A 24,456-nucleotide genomic window follows, 5' to 3' on the forward strand; every position below is an offset into this window, starting at 1 on the left:
TCAACTGCTTTCTTCTCTCACTTCCGCATTACACCCAGAGGAAGGCGTATGACGTGTTTCTACAGTCCTAAGTGACATGACCTTTTATAGACAAGCTCTTAAAGAGAGACATCGCATTTAGAAATCTCAATTCCGGATAGGAAATGGGCTGTAAAAATAGTTCTGTTCCACTTAGAGAAATAATTCAAACGTTTTTAGAAACTAGAGACTGTTTTCTATCCAATTAGTAGTAGATATATTCACATTGTAAGAGCAAAAATTGATTAAGACGCCGTTTGAAAATGTGCACATATTTTCCAGTTTTTCAATATTCACCCTGCAGCCATAAGAAGTTATCCTTACTTTTAAATACAGGTTGCGCCAAGCGAAGCTATACCAAACAAAATGGCGGCATAAGCGTTTAACATTTTTCGACAGAAACACGATTTATCATCATAAATTGTTCTTACTATGAGCTGTTCTTCCATCAGAATCTTGGGCAATGAATCCTTTCTCCGGTCTAATCGTCTTTTGGTCGAAAGATGTCCTCTTGCCATATAGAAATGACCACTAACGTTCGGCATGAACTGGAAACGTGCCCAGCGGTTCAAAGTGCATCAGAAAGAAATGCCTCAAAATCGCACTAAACGGATATAAATTGCTATAAAACGGTTTAAATTAACTACCTTATGATGTTTTTAACACCTATAACGAGTAAAAACATGACCGAAGAAATATTACTGGCTAAACTAAAGCTTGGAAAGAGAGCAGGTCCGATGTCCATCGTGCATCAGGTGCAGCAGGAAAAGGACGCTACTTCCACCTTGTGCTCTTTTATACAGGCCCTGATTGCGCAATCGACTCCATTCAAAGCGTCACCACGTACTGACATCCAGGGGAAGACGTAAGCAGTGTTTGTATCCTCATAGCATTTACAGGGACCTTAAAACCGACCCCAGATCAGGGGCCAAGATTTCTGAAATCTGACTCCCTGTCAGGAAAAGTGCTGTAGAAGGAGTTCTGTTTCACTCAGAGACAAAATTCCTTATAGAAACTAGAGAGTGTTTTCTATCCAATAATATTAATAATATGCATATTGTACGAGCAAGAATTGAGTAGGAAGCCGTTTAATCTGGAGCCCGATTTATGCTAAGTCGAAACAGCACCCCCTATATTCGCAAGAAGATAACATGTTATTCAATAAATCTATGTTTTGTTCGAAAAATGTGCATATTTCAGGTATAAATCATAGTTTACATTGCAGCTACAATCAGAAATTGCACCGAAAGCAGACAGAATAATTACAGACACCAACGTCAAATACCTAAATACTCATCATAAAACATTTCTGAAAAATACATAGTGTACAGCAAATGAAAGACAGGCATCTTGTGATTCCAGCCAATATTTCCGATTTCTTAAGTGTTTTACAGCGAAAACACAATATAGCGTTATATTAGCTTACCACAATAGCCAGAAACACAAGCCATTTCCCAGTAGCAAAAGTTAGCGATCGTAACAAACCAGCAAAAGATATATAATTTTTGACTAACCTTGATAAGCTTCATCAGATGACAGTCCTATAACATCAGGTTATACATACACTTATGTTTTGTTCGAAAATGTGCATATTTAGAGCTTAAATCAGTGGTTATACATTGTGCTAACGTAGCATCTTTTTCCCACAACGTCCGGATATTTTTCTGACACTTTTTCTGACATATTCTGACCAAATAGCTATTCATAAACATAACAAAAAAATACATGTTGTATAGGAAATTATGGATCCATTAGTTCTTAATGAAATCGCAGTGTTAGAATTCTAAAAAATAACTTCATTACGACATCCAGCTTTGGTATAGCTAGAGTACCCGAAAGTTGGGCGCCGACGACTAGTTCACATGTACGACAGATATATGAAATAGCATCATAAAATGTTTCTTACTTTTGCTGATCTTCCATCAGAATGTTGGACAAGGGGTCCTTTGTCAAGAACAATCGTTGTTTGGATTTAGAACGTCCATTTAACCTCTTGATTTAGCAAGCACACTAGCCAAGTGGCGCGAATCTCTCCATGTCAACAAACGGAAGAGAACGGAACACAGCAAAACTCCCAAAAAATTTCAATAATCTGATGAAACTATATTGAAAAAACATACTTTACGATGATATGGTCACATGTATCAAATAAAATCAAAGCCGGAGATAGTAGTCGCCTATAACGGCAGCTAAACAGAAGGCAAATCCAGGTCCCTCTTCGCGCTCTCCAGAAAACAAGAAATGGGGGACACGTCATACAAAGAGCTTGTATTCCACTTCAGACCAAGATAAACACTAAATTTCTTCTCTCACCGCCTCATGACATCCAGGGGAAGGTCTATGAAGTGCATGTATACTAATATATATTATGCCCATTTATAGGCAGGAAGTAGAACAGAGCCTCGATTTCAGACTTTCCACTTCCTGGTCAGGAAGTTTGTGCCAAATGAGTTCTGTTTGACTCACAGATAAAATTCAAATGGTTTTAGAAGCTAGAGAGTGTTTTCTATCCAATAGTAATAATAATATGCATATTGTACGAGCAAGAATTGAGTACGAGGCCGTTTGAAATGGGCACCTTTTATCTGGCTACTAAATACTGCCCCTTCAGCCCAAACAGGTTAATGCTATCGCCGTGTTAGAATTCTAAAAATAACTTCATTACGACATCCAGCTTAGGTATAGAGAGAGAGTACCCAAAAGCTGGGCGCAAACGACTAGCACAACATGTTCGACAGATATATGAAATAGCATCATAAAATGGGTCCTATTTTTGCTGATCTTTCATCAGAATGTTGTACAAGGGGGCCTTTGTCGGGAACAATCGCTGTTTGGATTTAGAACGGCCTTTTTCCCTCTCGATTTAGCAAGCACACTTGCCAAGTGCCGCGAATCTCTCCATGTCAACAAACGGAAGAGAACGGAACACGGCAAAACGCCCGAAAAAAATTCAATAATCTGATTAAACTATATTGAAAAAACATACTTTACGATGATATTGTCACATGTATCAAATAAAATCAAAGCCGGAGATATTAGTCGTCCATAACGACAGCTTATCAGAAGGCAAATCCAGGTCCCTTGACGCGCTCTCCAGAAAACAGGAAACTGGTGACACGTCATACAAAGAGCTATTATACGAGCCCAGATCAAGTTACACACTCAATTTCTTCTCTCACTCCTTGTCGACATCTAGTGGAAGACGTATGAAGTGCATCTAAACGAATAAATATCAAGGACTTTATTAATAGGCAGCCCCTAGAAGAGAGCATCGATTTCAGATTTTCCACTTCCTGTCAGGAAGTTTGCTGCAAAAGGAGTTCTGTTTTACTCACAGATATAATTCAAACGGTTTTAGAAACTAGAGAGTGTTTTCTATCCAATAGTAATAATAATATGCATATTGTACAAGCAAGAATTGAGTACCAGGCCGTTTGAAATGGGCACCTTTTATCCGGCTACTCAATACTGCCCCTGCAGCCCAAACAGGTTAAGATCCACAACATTTATTCCATGGGACAAAACTAGGTCCAGAGTATGACTGTGGCAGTGAGTAGGTCCAGAGACATGTTGGACAAAACCCAATGAGTCGATGATGGCTCCAAAAGCCTTTTGGAGTGGGTCTGTGGACTTTTCCATATGAATATTAAAATCACCAAAAATTTGAATATTATCTGCTATGACTACAAGGTCTGATAGGAATTCAGGGAACTCAGTGAGGAACGCTGTATATGGCCCAGGAGGCCTGTAAACAGTAGCTATAAAAAGTGATTGAGTAGGCTGCATAGATTTCATGACTAGAAGCTCAAAAGACGAAAACGTCATTTTTTTGTTTGTAAATTGAAATTTGCTATCGTAGATGTTAGCAACACCTTCGCCTTTGCGGGATGCACGGGGGATATGGTCACTAGTGTAACCAGGAGGTGAGGCCTCATTTAACACAGTAAATTCATCAGGCTTAAGCCATGTTTCAGTCAGGCCAATCACATCAAGATTATGATCAGTGATTAGTTCATTGACTATAATTGCCTTTGTAGTGAGGGATCTAACATTAAGTAGCCCTATTTTGAGATGTGAGGTATCACGATCTCTTTCAATAATGGCAGGAATGGAGCAGGTCTTTATCCTAGTGAGATTGCTAAGGCGAACACCGCCATGTTTAGTTTTGCCCAACCTAGGTCGAGGCAGAGACACAGTCTCAATCTGTAGGGTTGGTCTGGGATACACTTGTGATTTCCTCCCGGAAGAGATTCACAGCAGGGTTGGGCTCAATTCAGCATGCTCTTGAATACAGGGTGGGAGTCATGTTTTGGCTGTTAAAACCTGTTAAGGCTAGGGGGTGCTGTTGTCACTATTTATGGAAATCGTGTAATTTTTGAAACGGCTTCCTACAAAATTCCTGATCGTACAATATGCATATTATTATTATTATTGGATAGAAAACAGTCTATAGTTTCTATAGGCGTTGAAATTTTGTCTCTAAGTGGAACAGAACTCATTCTACAGCAATTTCCCTGACATGGAGTCAGATTTCACACATTTTGGCCCCTGTTCTGGAGTCAGTTTTAAGGCCACTGTTATTCCTATGAGTATACGGACACTGCTTACGTCTTCCCCTGGATGCCTTTACGTGATGACGATTTGAATGGTGTCGATTGCGCAATCACAGGCACTATAAATGAAAAAACCCTGTAGGTAGGAACTCTTTTCTTGGTGCGTCATGCGCGCGGAGGATACCGACCTACTGTTTTTCCAAGCATTAGTGTAGCCAGTTATATTTCTCCGGTCATATTTTTACTCGTTATAGGAGTTAAAAACATCATAAGGTAGTTAATTTAAAGCGTTTTATAGCAATTTATATCCGTTTAGTGCGATTTTGGGACATTTATTTCTGAGCCAATGTGAATCTCTGGGCACCGTTCCAGTTCATGCCGAACGCAATGTGCATTTCTGCATGGCAAGAGGACAGCTTTCGACCAAAAGACGATTAGACCCAAGAAAGGATTCTTTGCCCAAGATTCTGATGGAAGAACAGCTCAAAGTAGGAACAATTTATTATGATAAATCGTGTTTCTGTCGAAAAATGTTAGTGGCTTAGGACGCCATTGTTTTTGACTTAGCTTCGCTTGGCGCAAATTGTATTGAAAAGTAATGATAATTAAAAAAATGTAATTCCGTGATTGTATTAAGAATTAAATTGTCTATCAATCGCTGTCCACCCTATATTTTTTAGTCACGTTTATGAGTATTTATGTATACGACTAGATCACTGTCTAATATGGCGCACAAACATTTTCTGACCAGCTGGGCTACTTTTCTCATTGTCTAACCATGATTTTGGTGGCTAAATATGCACATTTTCGAACAAACTGTATATGTATGTTGTAATGTGATGTTACATGAGTGTCATCTGAAGGATTCTGAGAAGGTTAGTGAAAAAATTAATATATTTTGGCGATGTTTACGTTATCGCTCTCTTTGGCTAGAATCAATGCTGGGGTAATGTTTGCACATGTGCTATGCTAATATAACGATTTATTGTGTTTTCGCTGTAAGACACTTAGAAAATCTGAAATATTGTCTGTATTCACAGGATCGGTGTCTTTCGATTAGTGTATGCTGTGTATTTTTACGAAATGTTTGATGATTAGTAGTTAGGTATACACGTTGCTCATTGTAATTATTCTAGTCCATTTGTGACGGTGGGTGCAATTTTAAACTATGCCATCTACCTGAAATATGCACATTTTTCTAACAAAACCTATCCTATACCATAAATATGTTATCAGACTGTCATCTGAGGAGGTTTTTTCTTGGTTGGTGGCTATCAATATCTTAGTTTAGCCGAATTGGTGATAGCTACTGGTGTTGGTGGACAAAGAAAAAATGGTGGATTATGCTAATGTGTTTAGCTAATAGATTTACATCTTTACATATTGTGTCTTCCCTGTAAAACATTTTAAAAATCGGACATGTTGGCTGGATTCACAAGATCTGTGTCTTTCATTAGCTGTATTGGACTTTAATGTGTGAAAGTTAAATATTTAAAAAATATATATTTTTTGAATTTCGCGGCTCTGCCTTTTCAGTGGGGGTGGGGGGGGGTGCGCCGCTAGCGGCACCCCAGTCCTAGACAGGTTAAATGTACTAAATGGGAATACAATAGAAATGTCAACTTTCAAATGGTACCTCAAAAGATGGTTGGAGGGTCACATCAGAGAACGCTGACCCGAATGGGTCAGTTGTTTTAAATGATACTGTCAATCTTCCATAGGAAACAGGGTTGGGCTCAATTCAGAATTGAATTGAGAATGTCTGATAAATTCCAATTAAATTATTGAATTTGAATTGAATACCAATTGAAGTAGTAAACAGAATATGGAATTGAATTAAAGGAAAAAGAATTTAATTCAGAGAAATGAAAATGCTATTCTATATTAGGTGTAGTAGTCTATACAAATATACTTGTACATAAAACATTAAAGATATCGTTAAATACATGTTTTGTTAAGTCAGGGTGTGATGTGGGTGGGCATTCTATGTTGTATGTCTAGGTTGTCTGTTTCTATGTGTTTGCCCTAATATGGTTCTCAATCAGAGGCAGGTGTCAGTCGTTGTCTCTGATTGGGAGCCATATTTATGTAGCCTGTTTGTCATTGTGTGTTGTGGGTGGTTGTATCCTGTGTCTGTGTTTTCACCATGCGGGACTGTTTCGTTTTCGTTTTTGTCACGACTTCAACCGAGGCAGGCTCTCCTTCACGTTCGGGTGGCGCTCGGCGGTCGTCGTCACCGGCCTACTAGCTGCTACTGACTCTTTTTCCTCCCCCTCCTTATGTGTTTATGGTTATCACCTGGTTTGAGGGAATTGGCAATCAGGGTGGCTTTATTCTTCAGCCAGCCTGTCTGCTTCTTTGTGCGGGATTGTTCGTCTGTTTCTTTGGATTTCGGGAGTGGTTCGTGTGTGTGTGCTGGTTTTGTCTTCATGTTTGAAGACAGGTGTTTATTTGACACCCAGTAGTCCGGTTTGGACATTGTTCGTTGACGAGTTGGGAATTAAACTCAACCTATTGAAGCTCTGCTGTTCCTGCGTCTGATTCCACAAACACCCCAACACCTAGAGCATTACAGGTTTGAATCATTCACCTTGTTATTTTTGTATTCAGTTACCACGCTGCGTATTGGTCCGTATTGGTATTGGTCCGACATCTCTTACTCCTCTTCAGACGATGAGGAAAATCGTTACAATCTATCCACAAAAATAAGCCCGCGAAGTGAGAACATTTTGTATTGAGTTACATGATGGTGTCGAATTTGGTCAACAAAAAACTTAATTGCTAATTTGCTACGTGATACTTATTTGATAGAATAAAAGTTTCATAATGGTTAGGTTGTTATGAATGCACATATGTGGACACACGTGGCATTTTGGCAACTTTGAAAAAAATGACTTTATATCCTGATTTGTGCCTGTTGTCATAGAGATAGACAGAGGACTCATCATTGATATAACCTGTTTTAGCATGGACATTGCCATTGAGGGCTTCGACCACTTTAAAGTAGTCAACTGGGTGAGGATTCCTATGAGTTGGAAGCAATCAGCCAACGAAGAAGAAAACCGACTACTTTAAAATAGAGATAGCATTAATGGTGCTGCCCATGCTGTTACAGATGCTATAATGGCACAGATACAAAAATGCTCCCGAGTGGCGCAGCAGTCTAAGGCATTGCATCTCAGTGCAAGAGGCGTCACTACAGTCCCTGGTTCGATTCTAGGGCAATTCTAAATTGGGATTGGGACCCAATCCCAAGGAGAGTTTACAGTCTAACCAGACACCTAGGTATTTGCAGTTGTCCACATATTCTAAGTCAGAGCCATCCAGAGTAGTGATGTTGGACAGGCGGGCAGGTGCAGGCAGCGATCGGTTGAAGAGCATGCATTCAGTTTTACTTGTATTTAAGAGCAATTGGAGGCCACGGAAGGAGAGTTGTATTGCATTGAAGCTCGCCTGGAGGGTTGTTAACAGTGTCCAAAGAAAGGCCAGAAGTATACAGAATGGTGTCGTCTGCGTAGAGGTGGATCAGAGACTCACCAGCAGCAAGAGCGACATCATTGATGTATACAGAGAAGAGAGTCGGTCCAAGAATTGAACCCTGTCCAAACCCATGTCTCTATCATAATCTGTTCAAAAGTGTTTACCCTTAGGGATAGCAAAATTTAGGGTGACTAAATGCACATAGGCCAGAGAATGAAAGTGGTAAAAAAATCTGGAAAATAGCATTGTGTCAGCTAGACTGGATGCTGTGCGAGAATTAGGCTAATTGACAGGCTATGTTAATGATATGTTAGAGAAAGACCCTCCTGAATGACTCAGAACATGAATATTAATATTTGACTTGGTGAAATGTATTTTATAACATAAGGAAGTTACATTTCTTCACCAAAGCACATTTTCATTAATTTAGATTGGGTGGACGGGAGCTATAATCAGTTATAACGGGAGTTTATAATCCAGTGTCGTTATTGCTTGACTTCACAGTTGGATGAACTGCTTTCAATTGAGAAAGATTACTTCCGTACCCCACTTCCATGATTGTAGTTGAAAACGTAATTATGTGGAGTTATGCTATAGATCAGGAATCAAATTAAAGTGTAAAGGTAGGCTACCCACCACTTTGTCCATGCTGCTACAGACTGAAAGCTAACGTGTGTTTTATATACGAAGGTTACTCATTTACTGTAACAAAACATTGGAGTTAAACAAATTACAACACTGCTCAATCTGAATTTTGTGCTAAATTACATAACGTTTGTATTTGTATTTATTCCAGATCCCCATTAGCTACTATTCCTGGGGTCCAGTCATGATTACGCAATTACATACAAAATAAAACAGTACATAACACAACATATTATTACACTCTACTCTACCACAACACATCTTTAATACAAAATCAACAATACAGTAATATAACACTATTAAAATGAACATAAATAACAGAAATACACAGACTGATAAACGAGGCTTTCATGTTTTGCTACCAAATGTGATTTAAACAATAAAAATAGCAAGGACATGGCATATTTCACAAATATTAATTTTTACTCACAATAATGTCACAATAATGGCACATTGGCACAAAAATGCGTGACCACAGTCTAAAGCATAGACATGTTTGAGAACATTTTGGTTGCACATGATTTAAGATACACTTACAATTTACAGTACACTGTCTCAGAGCGAAACATTGTGTATTATGTACAGTATACAGTATACTGAAATATAAAAATTTCAACCACTAGATGGGGGAAAAGGATTGGAAGAAAAGGCCAACGTTTCCTCAAAACAAAGCTTGAAATTGTATAGGATTTTTAAATAAAAAGTTAGTCATTCACTGTTTACAGTCATTATTGTTTTTAAAATTGAAATGTACAGCTGCCTGCCATGCAAAGTGACAGAACAAAAGGTCACAGACTTAAGCTCGCTAAATAGAGAATCCACCAACCAATTACGGTGGTCCCTCCTATTTGACCCTAGAAGTAGGTTACATTAAAACCACAACATGGAGTTGTGTCTCTGGAGAAATGTTTCCACTCTCAAACTTACAGAAGCAGCTATGGATTCAAGGAATGACAGTTTACACAGGTATTCTGAAGCAATACATTATTTGTTTACACAGATTTAAATGACAACAAACACATAAATGGAGAACGGAGTAATCTACCATCATAGTTTGGGTTGTGCTAGGGTATGAAAAACATGTATATATTTCAAGCAAGGGTACTGATGTATTGATGACTGTTAAACATCAGGAAATATACACATTTTATGACTTTAAATTAAATGTATAGATAAGTATTTGACTTAATATATTGAAGCTCAGTACAACATGTTTATTTTTATCAGTTTGAATAAGTCAAGAGATTATTTTAAAATAGTTAAAGTGAATTATGTCTTCATATTTAGTCTCAGTAACTACTCTGAAATAAAGTAGTATAACAATGAAATAGCCCACAGTGCAACAACTCACTATGGTATTGACAGATTTTGTATTTTTGGGTCATAGTAACCTGTGCTGGCACAGATATATACAAAGGCTGCACTAATGTAGGTGGAGCACAAGGAGAGTGTACAGTGTCTGCAGGAGGGAGTGATTGTATTCTTAAGGGAGGATGTGCTACAGATAAGGACAATCAATAAATGGTCCGTCATAATAAACAAAACAAGCTAATTAAGAGCTACAATTTAGCCCAGACCAACATTTAGCAAAAAGCGATAAGAAGAGGAAAATGTCACTCAAGATCATTTTGCAAATCAAGATCTATCCCTCAGAAATGTTTCAATACAACATACATGGTGAACGGAAAAAATAAATCTATGGACCTTTCGATTCTAAAGGAGCCTAACAGCCATAGCTTCTAAGGAGTAGGTGGTTTTATCTCAAAGACCTGCTCTTTTTATATTATGTACACAGCTGCTATCCACTGCCAAGCTAAACAATGAACAGCTATTAAAGATACAGGGGAGGCACCTACATTTAAATAACAGAACAGACATAACTGAAAATAAGCTTTGGACCAGCAGTAGCATAGCAAACACAAAAATATATGTTCCATTTGTTTTAACTTATACATTGGGATTTGGGCCAAAAGGTACTTGAAAAGAAGAATTATGCTGATCCTGCTACTAACTCAATGCATAGCAATTGAATTGGTCCGTATCAGTGGATGTCATCGAGGCCCCTATTTGACAGGTCTGTGAGAATGACCTACAAAGAAAGCCTGAAATTATAACATCAGCGCAAAAGTTCCAGGGGATTTTTCTCCCATAACAACTGTGCTTCCAAAAGGTTGTTGGAATGAATATTTTTTTATTTTAATTTTGTTTCAACGTCCTCTTTATGACATACCGTCCTTTCCAGGATGTGAGTTATGTCGGCCTCCCAATGACTTCCCGTTTTTCTCCTTCAAGAGGTGTCAACATCCCCGCTGGCAGCCATGCGATGTAACAGGAGTGTATCATAAACTGATGTCAGGGTAGGGTTTTCTCTACACGACTCCAATTCTGGTATATCTGTTCTGTGCGACTCCAATTCCGGTATATCTGTTCGCTCCTCCTAGGCAGGGAGAAGGGGGTAGGTAGGGGAGGGAAGAACGGAGAGGGACAAGGAAATAAGGGGCAGAGAGAGGGGAGATAAAAGAGGTTAGGAAAGTAACAAAAAAGGATCTTATGCTTTATTAGAAACGTTGTGCCAGAGGAAGGAAGGAAACAGGATACGCCTGACACGCTCTTGTCTACTCTCATTGTTCTGCAGTAGGGAACTCAACAGTCAACACAACACATCTAGAACCTTTCCTGAAGCTAGAGGGAGGAATCATGAAGCCTAACTTTAAAAAAGTCCACAGACTATCAAGATCAAAGGCATTACTAATCAAATCAAATGTCATTTGTCACATGCACTGAATACAGCAGGTGTAGACCTTACAGTGAAATACTTACTTTACAAGCCCTTAACCAATAATGCCATTTTAAGAAAATTAAGCGTTAAGTAAAAAAAGAAAAAAAAAGTAACAAATAAATAAAGAGCAGCAGTAAAATAACAATAGCGAGACTATATACAGTTGAAGTAAGAAGTTTACATACACTTAGGTTGGAGACATTAAAACTCGTTTTTCAACCACTCCACAAATTTCTTGTTAATAACAAACTAGATTTTTGACAAGTCGGTTAGGACATCTACTTTGTGCATGACACAAGTCATTTTTCCAACAATTGACAGACTTTCCAACAATTGACAGACAGATTATTTCACTGTATCACAATTCCAGTGGGTCAGAAGTTTACATACACTAAGTTGACTGTCCCTTTAAACAGCTTGGAAAATCCCAGAAAATTATGTCATGGCATTAGAAGCTTCTGATAGGCTAATCGACATCATTTGAGTCAATTGAGGTGTACCTATGGATGTATTTCAAGGCCTACCTTCAAACTCAGTGCCTCTTTGCTTGACATCATGGGAAAATGAAAAGAAATCAGCCAAGACCTCAGAAAAAAAAGTCTGGTTCATCCCTGGGAGCAATTTCCAAACGCCTGAAGGTACCACGTTCATCTGTACAAGCAACAGTTATAGCGCTCAGGAAGGAGATGCGTTCTGTCTCCTAGAGATGAATGTACTTTGGTGCGAAAAGTGTAAATCAATCCCAGAACAACAGCAAAGGACCTTGTGAAGATGCTGGAGGACACAGGTACAAAATTATCTATATCCACAGTAAAACGAGTCCTATATCGAAATTACCTGAAAGGCCGCTCAGCAAGAAAGAAGCCACTGCTCCAAAACCACCTTAAAAAAATCCAGACTACGGTTTGCAACTGCACATGGGCACAAAGATCGTACTTTTTTGGAGAAATGTCCTCTGGTCTGATGAAGCAAAAATAGAACAGTTTGGCCATAATGACCATCATTATGTTTGGAGGAAAAAGGGGGAGGCTTGCAAGCCGAAGAACATCATCCCAACAGTGGAGCACGGGGGTGGCAGCATCATGTTGTCACAAAATGGCATCATGAGGTAGGAAAATGTTGTGGATATATTGAAGCAACATCTCAAGACCTCAGTCAGGAAGTCAAAGCTTGGTTACAAATGGATCTTCCAAATGGACAATAACCCCAAGCATACTTCCAAAGTTGTGGCAAATTGGCAACAAAGTCAAGGTATTGGAGTGGCCATCACAAAGCTCTGAACTCATCACAAAGCCCTGAAAAAGCATGTGCAAGCAAGGAGGCTTACAAACCTGACTCAGTTACACCAGCTCTGTCAGGAGGAATGGGCCAAAATTCACCCAGCTATTTTGTGGGAGGCTTGTGGAAGGCTTCCCGAAACGTTTGACCCGAGTTAAACAATTTAAAGGCAATGCTACCAAATACTAATTGAGTGTATATAAACTTCTGACCCACTGGGAATGTGATCAAAGAAACAAAACCTGAAATAAATAATTCTCTATGCTATTATTCTGACATTTCACATTCTTAAAATAAAGTGGTGATCCTAACTGACCTAAGACAGGGATTTTTTACTCGGATTACTTGGCCAAATACATTTAAACTGAGTTTAAATGTATTTGGCCAAGGTGTATGTAAACTTACGACTTCAACAGTACAGTAAAGGGGGTACTGGTACAGAGTCAATGTGCGGGGGCACCGGTTAGTCGAGGGAATAGAGGTATTATGCACATGTAGGTAGAGGTAAAGTGACTATGCATAGATAATAAACAGAGTAGCAGCAGCGAAAAAGAGGTGGGCGGGGGGGGGGGGGGTGGGCAATGCAAATAGACTGGGTAGCCATTTGATTAGATGTTCAGGAGTCTCATGGCACTCCGGTGTGTGCTGTGTTGCTTCTCATTGTGCAACCCAACCATATCATATGGGCAAAACTGTTTGCAATGACATCAGGCCGGGAATCAAAGGTGGGCTGTGCAACTCAAGAACACATTAACCCACTGGCACAAAGCTAAAGCCTACAGTTGTAGCCATGAGGGCTGCAAAAGCTGCTGTATTGTCAATCAGCCTGTAGCATTTTTACTAACCTGATTATCTGTTCGTTTTTTAGGAGTTATCGTTGCATACTCAATGTCAACTTGCACTCTTTCGGATGAATCTAAGAAGACAAATAAAGGAAAGTAAATATAGGCCTTAGGGGAGGTGTGACTAACTGACAGAGACATACAGACGCTCAGCCCCCAGGACAGGTTCTGTAAACACTCAGGACTCATTTGTTACTATGATTACTGGTCTCTGTGGTTGCAGTCATGTTGGTGTCAGATAAGCCAAGCTATTCAAGTAATCATTATCAGAGAGAGAGCGTTTGTGTGTGTCTGTGTGTGTGTGTGTGTGTGCCTTCTGCTTTTTCAACATTTAGAGAAGTTGTCTGGGATAATGACACTGTCTGACCAAGCAGAGGAAGTGTGGAAGATATGACACTTTATTTGACCTGCATCCTAGCAAACATTTCCCACCTTTTCCAAAACCCCACCCTTGATTGTAAAAAAAAAAAAAAAAAAAAAAAGGCTATGCATGTTTTGACTTTTGGGAGTGCCCTCACACATCTAAAAGATAAATACCTGCCTTGTGAGTGTTCATTTCCCCTCTTCTTTAGATAGATTGCAAGTCCAACCAGCCCTGAGGCAACCAAAACGCAGATTACAGCAATAATAAGCATACCCAGAGTCATCCCATCACTGTCTGAAATTAAACACAAGGTAATTATTTTTTGCAAAGTATGTTTTGAATGAGCTCAACTACACTTCACTTTCATTTGGTAATTGCTATTTTCTGGATGGCTTTAATTGAAAATGTGTCTTACCTGCATCATTAGGATGACCATCTTCGCTGCAACATTTTGGGACATGAACTGTCTCATTGCTGACAGGGTTAGCAGCCACACAGCTGTAGGTGGAGTTGTAGTCCTTTCCCTCTACCTCCAAACGGAGAGATAGATCAGTGGTGAGGTTAGGACTGCTGGTCTGGTTCAGTATTTCCTCTCCTCTGTACAAGGTCAAGGTCACCTCTTTTTCATTGTCCACAGAACACACCACACTACAGGATCTGCTGTCACACTCTGTCACCTGAGGTTTGGAAACAACACCTGGAAGAAAAAATATGAATAAATTGAAATTGCAACCTATATTAAATGTTTTTGTAACACACACACACACACTTACACACACACACACACACTTACTGTACACAGTGAGCTCAAATGTTGTAACATTTTTTCCTTCATCTGTTATCTCCAGAGTATAAACCCCAGCATCGTCTATCTGAAGGTCTGACAGAGTGAAGTATCTTGTAACATTCTTCAAGTGGAGGCGGTTTTCAAATCTCTTCTCAAGGGTGATTTTGCCTTCTTTACCAGGGTACACATTTGCAATACTGCCAAGGTCTCCATAAAGTAAATTGCCAGTCTTGATCACCCTCTCTTGAAAAGAGAAAGACTGTCCCACGATGCCTTTCACCTGCTGAATCTCAGACTGGACTGTTTGCTGCGATGCACAGAGTACTGTGGAAAGAGAGAGACTCAAAATCAACACAATGGCTGCAGTTACACACTACATCTCACAATACCTGGATAAGTGTTTAACATGTCAGTAACTGCATCCACATGATATTGTGATCTGATGTCAGACGGCACTGAAGATGACAATGACATTCAATCATTAGTTCATTTTTTCTGCACGTCTATAATGTAGTCGTCTGGAATGACACTACTGACTTTAGTATCACTGTCCTTCTTAGTAATTTACAGGCCTAATGTGATGGTTGGAGTCAGGAAATAATTGTTAGGACTAGTAGTTGAATATTTTGTCAGAAATTAAGTTGACATGGAAATGCATTCCCTGAGTGAGGGAAGTTCTTCCCCAATTGACTGTTGTTTTTTCCACCAAATAAAAGTCAAGGATATCACTGAAAAAGCACATGACTTTACAGAGATTACCACCGCACATAATTAAATAGCCTAGATCGTATCCTCTGAATTTCAGGGTCAGAGGAACATTGCAACATGACAGAGTACATAATGTAGGCATTAGACTATGTGTTATTTGTTGAAATAAGGTTTGTTGAGAACACAGAAACAGAGACAAGGGGCATGATAGTTGTCCTACTAACAGTAGGAAAGAGGCTGGAATTCTGTACACATGGACACTGTAAAAATATTCAGATTATAAACTGCTGTAGCCTGTAGAAAGTGTCTGCTAAATTACTCAGATGTAATTATCTACACAGATGTAAAGTATATCAATAATCAGAGGTGGAAAAAGTATTTGGTTTTAAATCTACGTAAGTATCAAAAGTATATGTAATAGCTAAATTATACTTAAGTATCAAAAGTAAAAGTATCAATAATTTCAAATTCCTTATTTTAAACAAACCAGATTTTTTATTTTATTTATGGCTTGCCAGGGGCACACTCCAACACTCACACATAATTTACAAACTAAGCATTTGTGTTTAGTGAGTTCGCCAGATCAGAGGCAGTAGGAATGACCAGGCATGTTCTCTTGATAAGTGCCTGCATTTGACTTTTTTTTGTCCTGCTAAGCATTCAAAATGTAATGAGTACTTTTGGGTGTCAGGGAAAATGTATTGAGTAAAGCGTATATTATTTTCTTTAGGAATGTAGTGGAGTAAAAGTAGTCAAAAATATAAATAAAGTAAAATTGTCACGGCTTTCTTCGTCCTCCTCATCTGACGAAGACCAATACGCAGCGAGGTAAGTGTTCGTCATTATTTAATGAAAGAAACTGAACACTACAAAAAAAACAAAGTGACAACCGTGAAGCTAAATAACAATAGTGCTGACACAAACACTACACATAGACAATAATCTACAACCCACAATACAAAACAGGCTACCTAAATATGGTTCCCAATCAGAGACAATGAATGACAGCTGCCTCTGATTGAGAACCATATCAGGCCAAATGAGAAAACCCCACATAGAAACAGACAACATAGATAATACCCACCCAACTCACGTCCTGACCAACTAAATAAAGACTAAACAAAGGAAATAAGGTCAAAAAATAAAGTAAAGTACAGATACTTCCAAAAACTACTTAAGTAGTACTTTAAAATATTTTTACTTAAGTACTTTACACCACTGTCAATAATACCTTTTTTCCCCCTAAATAACAAAGTGCTAATTGCAAAAGATTTGAAGGTTTTTGGCACAGCCACAGGAAATAGTTTGGGGGTGAGGGTACTGCTATTTTTTTCATTGACTGAGGGTGGATGTTTCCCCCCCGCACTACAGACAACTATATCGGTCCGCTTATACAGGACTATTAAAGGCCCAGTGCACTACTTTTTGGAGAAAAAAAATACATATCTTTTTTCCCCTTCTGATTTTTCAGGGGCCGTACTTCCCACGGCTATGGTTTTAGGTGTTGTGTAAGGTAGAACAAATGTTTCAGGTCACATCCTCCGAGGAGACATAGGCTTAATGTATGCGGCAGGTGGGCTCAATTAGGCATTAGGTTACCCAGGTCATTAGTTTAATAATCTGGTTATTGGCTCATAGGCCCAACAGTATGTTATTGGACTTGTACAGTAACAACTTTTCAGTATTAGTTCTACAGGTGGATAGAAGAAAACTCATGCACACCCTACGGACATAATGTATCTCTCCTCCAATAGCGAACTGTTTACATTGTCTATCTGAATATGTGACTGTGTCTCTGCTTGTGAACATAGACTGGTTTCCTTTCCCATCAGTCTGTTACATCGTGTGGTCTGCCTTTTTCTGTCATGTTAGGGGTTTGACCACACTGTGAAGCAGCCCCACACAGTCCCATCTCACACGCAGGCCTATGTGGGGAAATAAGTTTCCACTGCAATGAATACTTTTCACTGTAGCGAACAAATAGTTCTCTGTAATGTCTACCCGTGACTCTTATAATTCTTACAGTTGCCGGATCAATGTAGACCTGATAGGGGTCTTTGAATTTCTAAAAGTGAAAGTGAAATTGCACTGGGAAAGGAAGGCTATTTTCCATGGGTGGGTAAGGCCTAGGAATGTATCTACAGACTTTCCACATTGTTTTCACATTCTCTAAGCAAATGAACTATGCAAATTGGTGATGTGACGATCATTGTGGTGATAGCTTCCCTAGTATTGCATGTTCTTCAGCACAAGGAAGCTAGCCTCCAGCGTACATACTCCAGACACTTGATATTAATTATGCATACGGTATAAGCCTAATATCTTTCTGAGTTAATGTCTCACCCACACATACTCACATACCAACGTCTTGTTCATTTAGGATAAACATACTTCTCAGCATCGCTATATGGATTGTAACAAAGGACAACACTCAGACAGCGACTTGTTATAAGAAAAACAGTAAAAATAAAATGTGTGCAACAGTTGAGGGGCTATTTCTTCAGCTGGCTACTGTAACAGTAAAACTGACGATTAACAACAAAACATTGGCTATGCCGTCAACTTGTAATTCATTCGAATTGTGAAACTGCAGTTACAGTATTTGCTGTATAATGGTTATTTTGAATGCAGCAATTGCAGTATAACTGCAAAATAACCAGAGTTAGGACATAACCACTACACCAGAGGTTAGGCAACCACGGTCCTGGAGTGACGCAGGCAATTGATGTTTTTCATTTAACCAACCTGGAAGGACAGGTGTGTTGAATTTAGGCAATAACTGAACTGATCAATTACCTCAGTTGGTCAGGTGTGGTGCCTAGTTGGAACAAAATCCTGTAGTACCTGCAGCACTCCAGGAACAGGGTTGTCTACCCCTGTACTACACAATTACTGAATTGTACAGTATAATATAACATTAACCCTGCAGTTACAAAAGTGACTGTAACTATGTTATTTTGGACACAGATATTGCAGTAGCCATATAATAAAACAGCATGTGCAACTGCACAACTGCAATGATTTTTGTAAGGAAATATATTTCTCAATGGAAAATGACAGATCATTTCAAAACATCAGTTATGAGTTATTGTTTCAAGTTCCAAGAGCAGCTGGTAAAAGGATGAGCTCCTAATATCTAGTATTAGATATTATATTTCAAATGACTTCGAGGAAGAGTACATTTGAGAAAAACAAGTGAGTGAAAGATAACGAAGGACTAAGAATACAACATCAGAAGACAACTTTTATCCAGATAGCTTGTTAGCTATCCAGTTGAGTAAACAGTTGCTTACACGTTGTTGTGGAGTTGCTAAGAGTTTCTAGCTACTGGCTACCTGCTGTTAGCTAAAAAACCTAGCTAGCGAACAAATAACAAAAATGACAATCAAAAGTACAAAGGACAGGACAAAGGACAGGGAAACTAGTACCTAAACTTACACAAGCAAGAGAAAACTATTCAGACAGAAAACAATCGAGGCAGGCTTTGTTTACATTCAAAAACTAGCTACAACTAGCCAACTGCAAACCAGCTGTAACACATACTGTATCCAGCTGTAATAAACTAAGACGGATACATTTACAAGCCCCAAACTCAGCAACCTTGCAATCCAAAATGCAAAAGGTATTGCCAGTGAAGCAAATGTTTTAAAAGAGCACACAGAGACCATAAGAGCAGACTTTATGCAACAAAAAATACATGCAGCCCTGCGCAAGGCAAACAAACGTCTTAAAATGTGTGGAAGCAAGACCATGAAATAATTGTACGTGGACACAACCCCAAAATGTAATATTTATATAATAACAGAACAGTAATGATCCAAGGCTCTGAGTCCTTATAGGCAGAAACTCAAACAGGATGTACCAGTGACGAGAACCATTCAATGCTGGTTCGACCAATCGGAAGCCACGCTTCAAGATTGTTTTGATCGCGCGGACTGGAATATGTTCCGGTCAGCCTCAGAGAACAACATCGACCTATACCCTGACTCGGTGAGTGTGTTTATAAAGAAGTGCATTGGAGATGTCGTACCCACTGTGACTATTAAAACCTACCCTAAACAGAAACCGTGGATGGATGGCAGCATTTTCTCATAAGCTTCCGGGTTAGAGTCCCGCTCCAGGTCCACAGACGCAATCGCCATCACACTGCACACTGCCCTATCCCATCTGGACAAAAGAAATACCTATGTAAGAATGATGTTCTTTGCCAACAGCTCATTATTCAACACCATAGTACCCTCCAAGCTCATCATCAAGCTGGAGGCCCTGGATCTCAACTCCGCCCTGTGCAATTGGGTCCTTGGCTTTCTGATGGGCCACTAAAAAGTGGTGAAAGTAGAAAACAACATCTCCACTTCGCTGACCCTCAACACTGGGGTCCCACAAGGGTGAGTGCTCAGCCCCCTCCTGTACTCCATGTTCACCCATGACTGCGTGGTCATGCACTCCTCCAACTCAATCATCAAGTTTGCAGATGGCAGAACAGTAGTGGGCTTGATTACCAACAACAACGAGACAGCCTACAGGGAGGAGGTGAGGGCACTCAACCTCTCACTCAAAGTCAACAAAACGAAGGAGATGCTAGTTATCTAACATTGAACCTAGTTGGTTAGCTTTAGCTACCTGCAGATTCAAACTTCATGGATGGTGGCTAGCTATACCAATCCGTTTGTACTGAAGCTATGGGTTGGTGTTATGGTTCATTGTTTAGCTAGCTTGCTATTTCATGAACACGTCAAGACAATAATGACCCATCCACAGCTATATGTGGCTGGGGGGTGGTTATATCATTGATTTCCCCATCAATTTAGACAAGTGTCTGGGTAAGCATCAACTAATATTTATTAAATATTTTTATCTGGACACTTTCAAAGTCAGATTAAGATATAGACCAAGAGGGCCTCCCGGGTGGCGCAGTGGTCTAGGGCACTGCATCGCAGTGCTAACTGCGCCACCAGAGTCTCTGGGTTCGCGCCCAGGCTCTGTCGCAGCCGGCCGCGACCGGGAGGTCCGTGGGGCGACGCACAATTGGCATAGCGTCGTCCGGGGTAGGGAGGGTTTGGCCGGTAGGGATATCCTTGTCTCATCACGCTCCAGCGACTCCTGTGGCGGGCCGGGCGCAGTGCGCGCCAGCCAAGGGGGCCAGGTACACGGTGTTTCTTCCGACACATTGGTGCGGCTGGCTTCCGGGTTGGAGGCGCGCTGTGTTAAGAAGCAGTACGGCTGGTTGGGTTGTGTTTCGGAGGACGCATGGCTTTCGACCTTCGTCTCTCCCGAGCCCGTACGGGAGTTGTAGCGATGAGACAAGGTAGTAATTACTAGCGATTGGATACCACGAAAATTGGGGAGAAAATGGGATAAAAACTTTAAAAAAAAGAAAAAAAAAAAGATATAGACCAAGGAGTATATGAAGTATATTTTTACGTGGAGTATTTCCTTATTGTAGGCTACTACTTTCACCAGTTTTAGTCTTGAAATCATTGGTTGGGTTAGGCTAAGGCTTAAGAGTGTGTGAACGATGCTAAATAGGTGTAGACAAAGAAGAACTCTCCAGTAGGTGTACCAAAACATTCAATGGCCATTTGCATGTAATAAACAGTTACATGACCTACAGCATGGTCAAGCAAGTTAATGTTTCCGACATTTTCGGACTACTAAACAACTATTGATTTAGAACCACAGAGTTACCACAAGTCGCAAAGAAAACAGGCGCTGCCTCCACTATTTCATCACCATTTCAACTTAGCATTCCAAAATCATCTAATCACCTATGCTTAGTCTAAAACAGTGAAAACTAAAATATACAAAAAAACATTTAGTCCAATCCATGTAAGCTAAATATAATGTGGTTGTCCATGGTACTGATTGCTGTGTGTGTGCGTGCTTGCATGCAAGTAGAAAAAACATGTTGACTCACCCTACTTGTAGAGAAACGCCAATGACGTCTTCCTCTTTCATGTTGGAAATGGTCATACAGCATGAACGTCAGTCAACTTTAAGTTTATGTTGTTCTAGGCTGCCTGGATAAAATTCTTGCTAGCTAGCCTAACTTCCTTTCATTGGCAATGATGTGCCAGGCCAGCTAGTTAACGTTAGCCTAATAGTGTGTAAAAATTGTCTGTCCTAGGTTGCAACACTCACTTCCGAGTTCCAAACTACCTCTGGCAGCAACGTCAGCACAATAACTGTTTTTCGGGAGCTTCATGAAATGGGTTTCCATGGCCGAGCAGCCACACACACAAGCCTAAGATCACCATGCGCAATGCAAAGTGTCAGCTGGATTAAAGCAAAGCTCACCACCATTGGACTCTTGAGTATTGGAAATCACGCTTCACCATCTGGCAGTCTGATGGATGAATCTGGGTTTGGCGGATGCCAGGAGAACGCTACCTGCTCAAATTAATAAGGCCAACTGTAAAGTTTGATGGAGGAGGAATAATGGTCTAGGGCTGTTTTTCATGGTTCGATCTAGACCCCTTAGTTCCAGTGAAGGGAAATCTTACACTACACAATACAATGACTTTCTAGACGATTATGTGCTTCCAACTTTGTGGCACAGTTTCGGACGGCCCTTTCTTGTTTCAGCATGACAATGCCACCATGCACAAAGTGGGGTTCATACAGAAATAGTTTGTCTAGATCGGTATGGAAGAACTTGCACAGAGCCTACACAGAGCCCTGACCACAACCCCATCAAACACCTTTGGGATGAATTGGAACACCAATTGCGAGCCAGGCCTAATTGACCAACATCAGTGCCCAACCTCACTAATGCTCTTGTAACTGAATGGAGGTAAGTCCCCGCAGCAATGTTCCAAAATCTAGTGGAAAGCCTTCCCAGTATAGGTGAGGCTGTTATAGCAGCAAAGGTGGGACCAACTCCATATGAATGCCCATGATCTTGGAATGAGTTGTTCGATGAGCAGGTGACCACCAGTGGTGGAAAAAGTACCCAAGATACCTTAACGGAAAATGTCTCAAGTAAAAGTGAAAGTCACCCAGTAAAATACTACTTGAGTAAAAGTCCAAAAGTATTTGATTTTAAATATACTTAAGTATCAAAAGTTAATGTAATTTCTAAAATATAGTTAAGTATCAAAAGTAAAAGTATAAATAATTTCAAACTCCTTATAATTTATCTGGCAAACCATGCGGAACATTATTATTATTATATATTTTTTTCATTTACGGATACTCAGGGGCACACTCCAACACTCAGACATAATTCACAAATGAAGCATTTGTGTTTATTGAGTCTGCCAAATCAGAGGCAGTAGGGATGAGTCCGTGAATTGGACCATTTTCCTGTCCTGTTAACCATTCAAAATGTAACGAGTACTTTTGGGTGTTAAGGAAAATGTATGGAGTAAAAAGTACAATATTTTCTTTAGGAATGTAGTGGAGTAAAAGTAAAAGTTGTCAAAAATATAAATAGTTAAGTAAAGTACAGATACCCCAAAAAACTACTTAAATAGTACTTTAAAGTATTTTTAATTAAGTATTTTACACCACTGCTGACCACATACTTTTGGTCAATTAGAGTAGCTCTTATTGCTCTTGAACGTCTTCATTCTCAGTTTTAAGACATTCAAGCGAGACACTTACACCCTAAAAAAACACAGCTTTTTTATTCTCACGCTATGAACAGAGGAACATCACATTTGTGGTGGGCTGACTCGTGACCAGACCATGACCTTTGTCAAAAAGTACATTGCCTGTTCCAACAACCTGCCTCGTGCTCTTCCATCCATCTATGTGACAGACAGCCACTGACCACATAATCACAGGAAACCAGAAACATTTCCTGTTTAATGTCCCCCTCGAAAGTAGCTTAAATGCCACTGAGTTTTAATTTGTATTTTTACCTGATTATTTTTAGATATTGATATCCTTGATATCCAATTTTTTCATTTTGGGGATGAAGCCATGTCCATAAAAGTGCATGTTTTATTGTCACATCCATAGTCATTAGTCTTTTCAAACATCAATGGGCAGACACTGTGAGCCTAAACACAGTGAACATGTGACATCTGTCATTTGGCCAAAATTCTAATAGAACAAAAATTAGTGTCAAATGACAAGCTACAGTCTCAGTCTCAGAGAACTATAAAAGGTTATCAGCCTGTTGTTTCCAAAATATTATTAATCTCTCATCTAAATTGGTCTATGAATCAATAAAGTATTGGCATACTCTGTAGTTGGTGTACAGATCACAACCTTTTATATCCAACAACTCTTTCTTTCCATTAAAGAGCTCTGTTTTTAGAAACTAGTCTCTGTCTGTATCTATCCCGTACTGTAAATATTTGTCTAATGCTTGGATAGGATACAGGAGGATGTCTCTCCGGAAAGGGAGGAATATTATTTTGGAATGAGTCTTAGCGATAGGCTACACACAGTGTAAATGTTGCACTGTTTAAATGATTTAGCATTTTTGAATTTGACCAATGTTACTAATTAAAACATTGAACATTTAAAAATAAAAACATTAGGCTACTTATCTATCATCTCCCACATACAATTTTAGTTAGTGCAGCAAATCAGTAAAAACAAAAGAAACATACCATTAATGACAAAATATAGCAGCATGAACATCAGTCTGGCAAGCCTTCTCCATCTCAACAAATGGTTCATTCCTCTAAAGCTCCAGCTGTTCAGTTGTGTGCACTGTGAAGAACCGGAAAGATGTGATCTTGTCCTGGTACAGAGGAGAGAATACACTCAACCAGACCAGCAGCCCTCTGTGGTGTATTCATTAAGACGATTATGTTGCAAAATGTTTCTTAAACAGAAGGAAACAGAAAGGGGAGGGACCTACCTGAATTTATCCAATAGAAACTGCTGTTTTAGTTGCAACTCTTTGGGTAAATGTTTACACCCCTCGTCTCATCACCAGTCTTTCTCTCCCTCTCGGGGGGTAGAGAGATACGATTACAACTCCATCTACAGTGGTGTATCTGATTACCCTGTCAGTAATCACATCATCACCGTCAACATCACAA

The 24,456-nt window shown here is 39.6% G+C and overlaps 1 protein-coding gene across 5 annotated transcripts; it reads right to left on the reverse strand.

Annotated features, from left to right (window-relative positions):
• Positions 1 to 8,942: 8,942 nt before the first annotated feature.
• LOC129855813 (SLAM family member 5-like) lies at positions 8,943 to 24,194 on the reverse strand. Of its 5 annotated transcripts, none has more exons than XM_055923842.1 (6): positions 24,019 to 24,194; positions 14,753 to 15,070; positions 14,375 to 14,656; positions 14,137 to 14,190; positions 13,599 to 13,669; positions 8,943 to 11,133 (listed from the first exon to the last, which is right to left on the reverse strand). In XM_055923842.1, the coding sequence occupies exons 1-6, from the start codon at positions 24,086 to 24,088 to the stop codon at positions 10,984 to 10,986; spliced, it is 945 nt and encodes a 314-aa protein (XP_055779817.1). In that variant the 5' UTR covers positions 24,089 to 24,194; the 3' UTR covers positions 8,943 to 10,983. The 5 variants fall into 5 exon arrangements, with proteins under 5 accessions (XP_055779817.1, XP_055779816.1, XP_055779820.1 ...); XM_055923841.1 differs by having other exon boundaries at positions 14,137 to 14,253; XM_055923844.1 differs by having other exon boundaries at positions 11,048 to 11,133; positions 14,133 to 14,253.
• Between the last annotated feature and the right edge of the window lie 262 nt (positions 24,195 to 24,456).

This window comes from Salvelinus fontinalis, chromosome 5 (assembly GCF_029448725.1).
Source record: "Salvelinus fontinalis isolate EN_2023a chromosome 5, ASM2944872v1, whole genome shotgun sequence".
Classification (NCBI taxonomy): Eukaryota; Metazoa; Chordata; class Actinopteri; order Salmoniformes; family Salmonidae; genus Salvelinus; species Salvelinus fontinalis.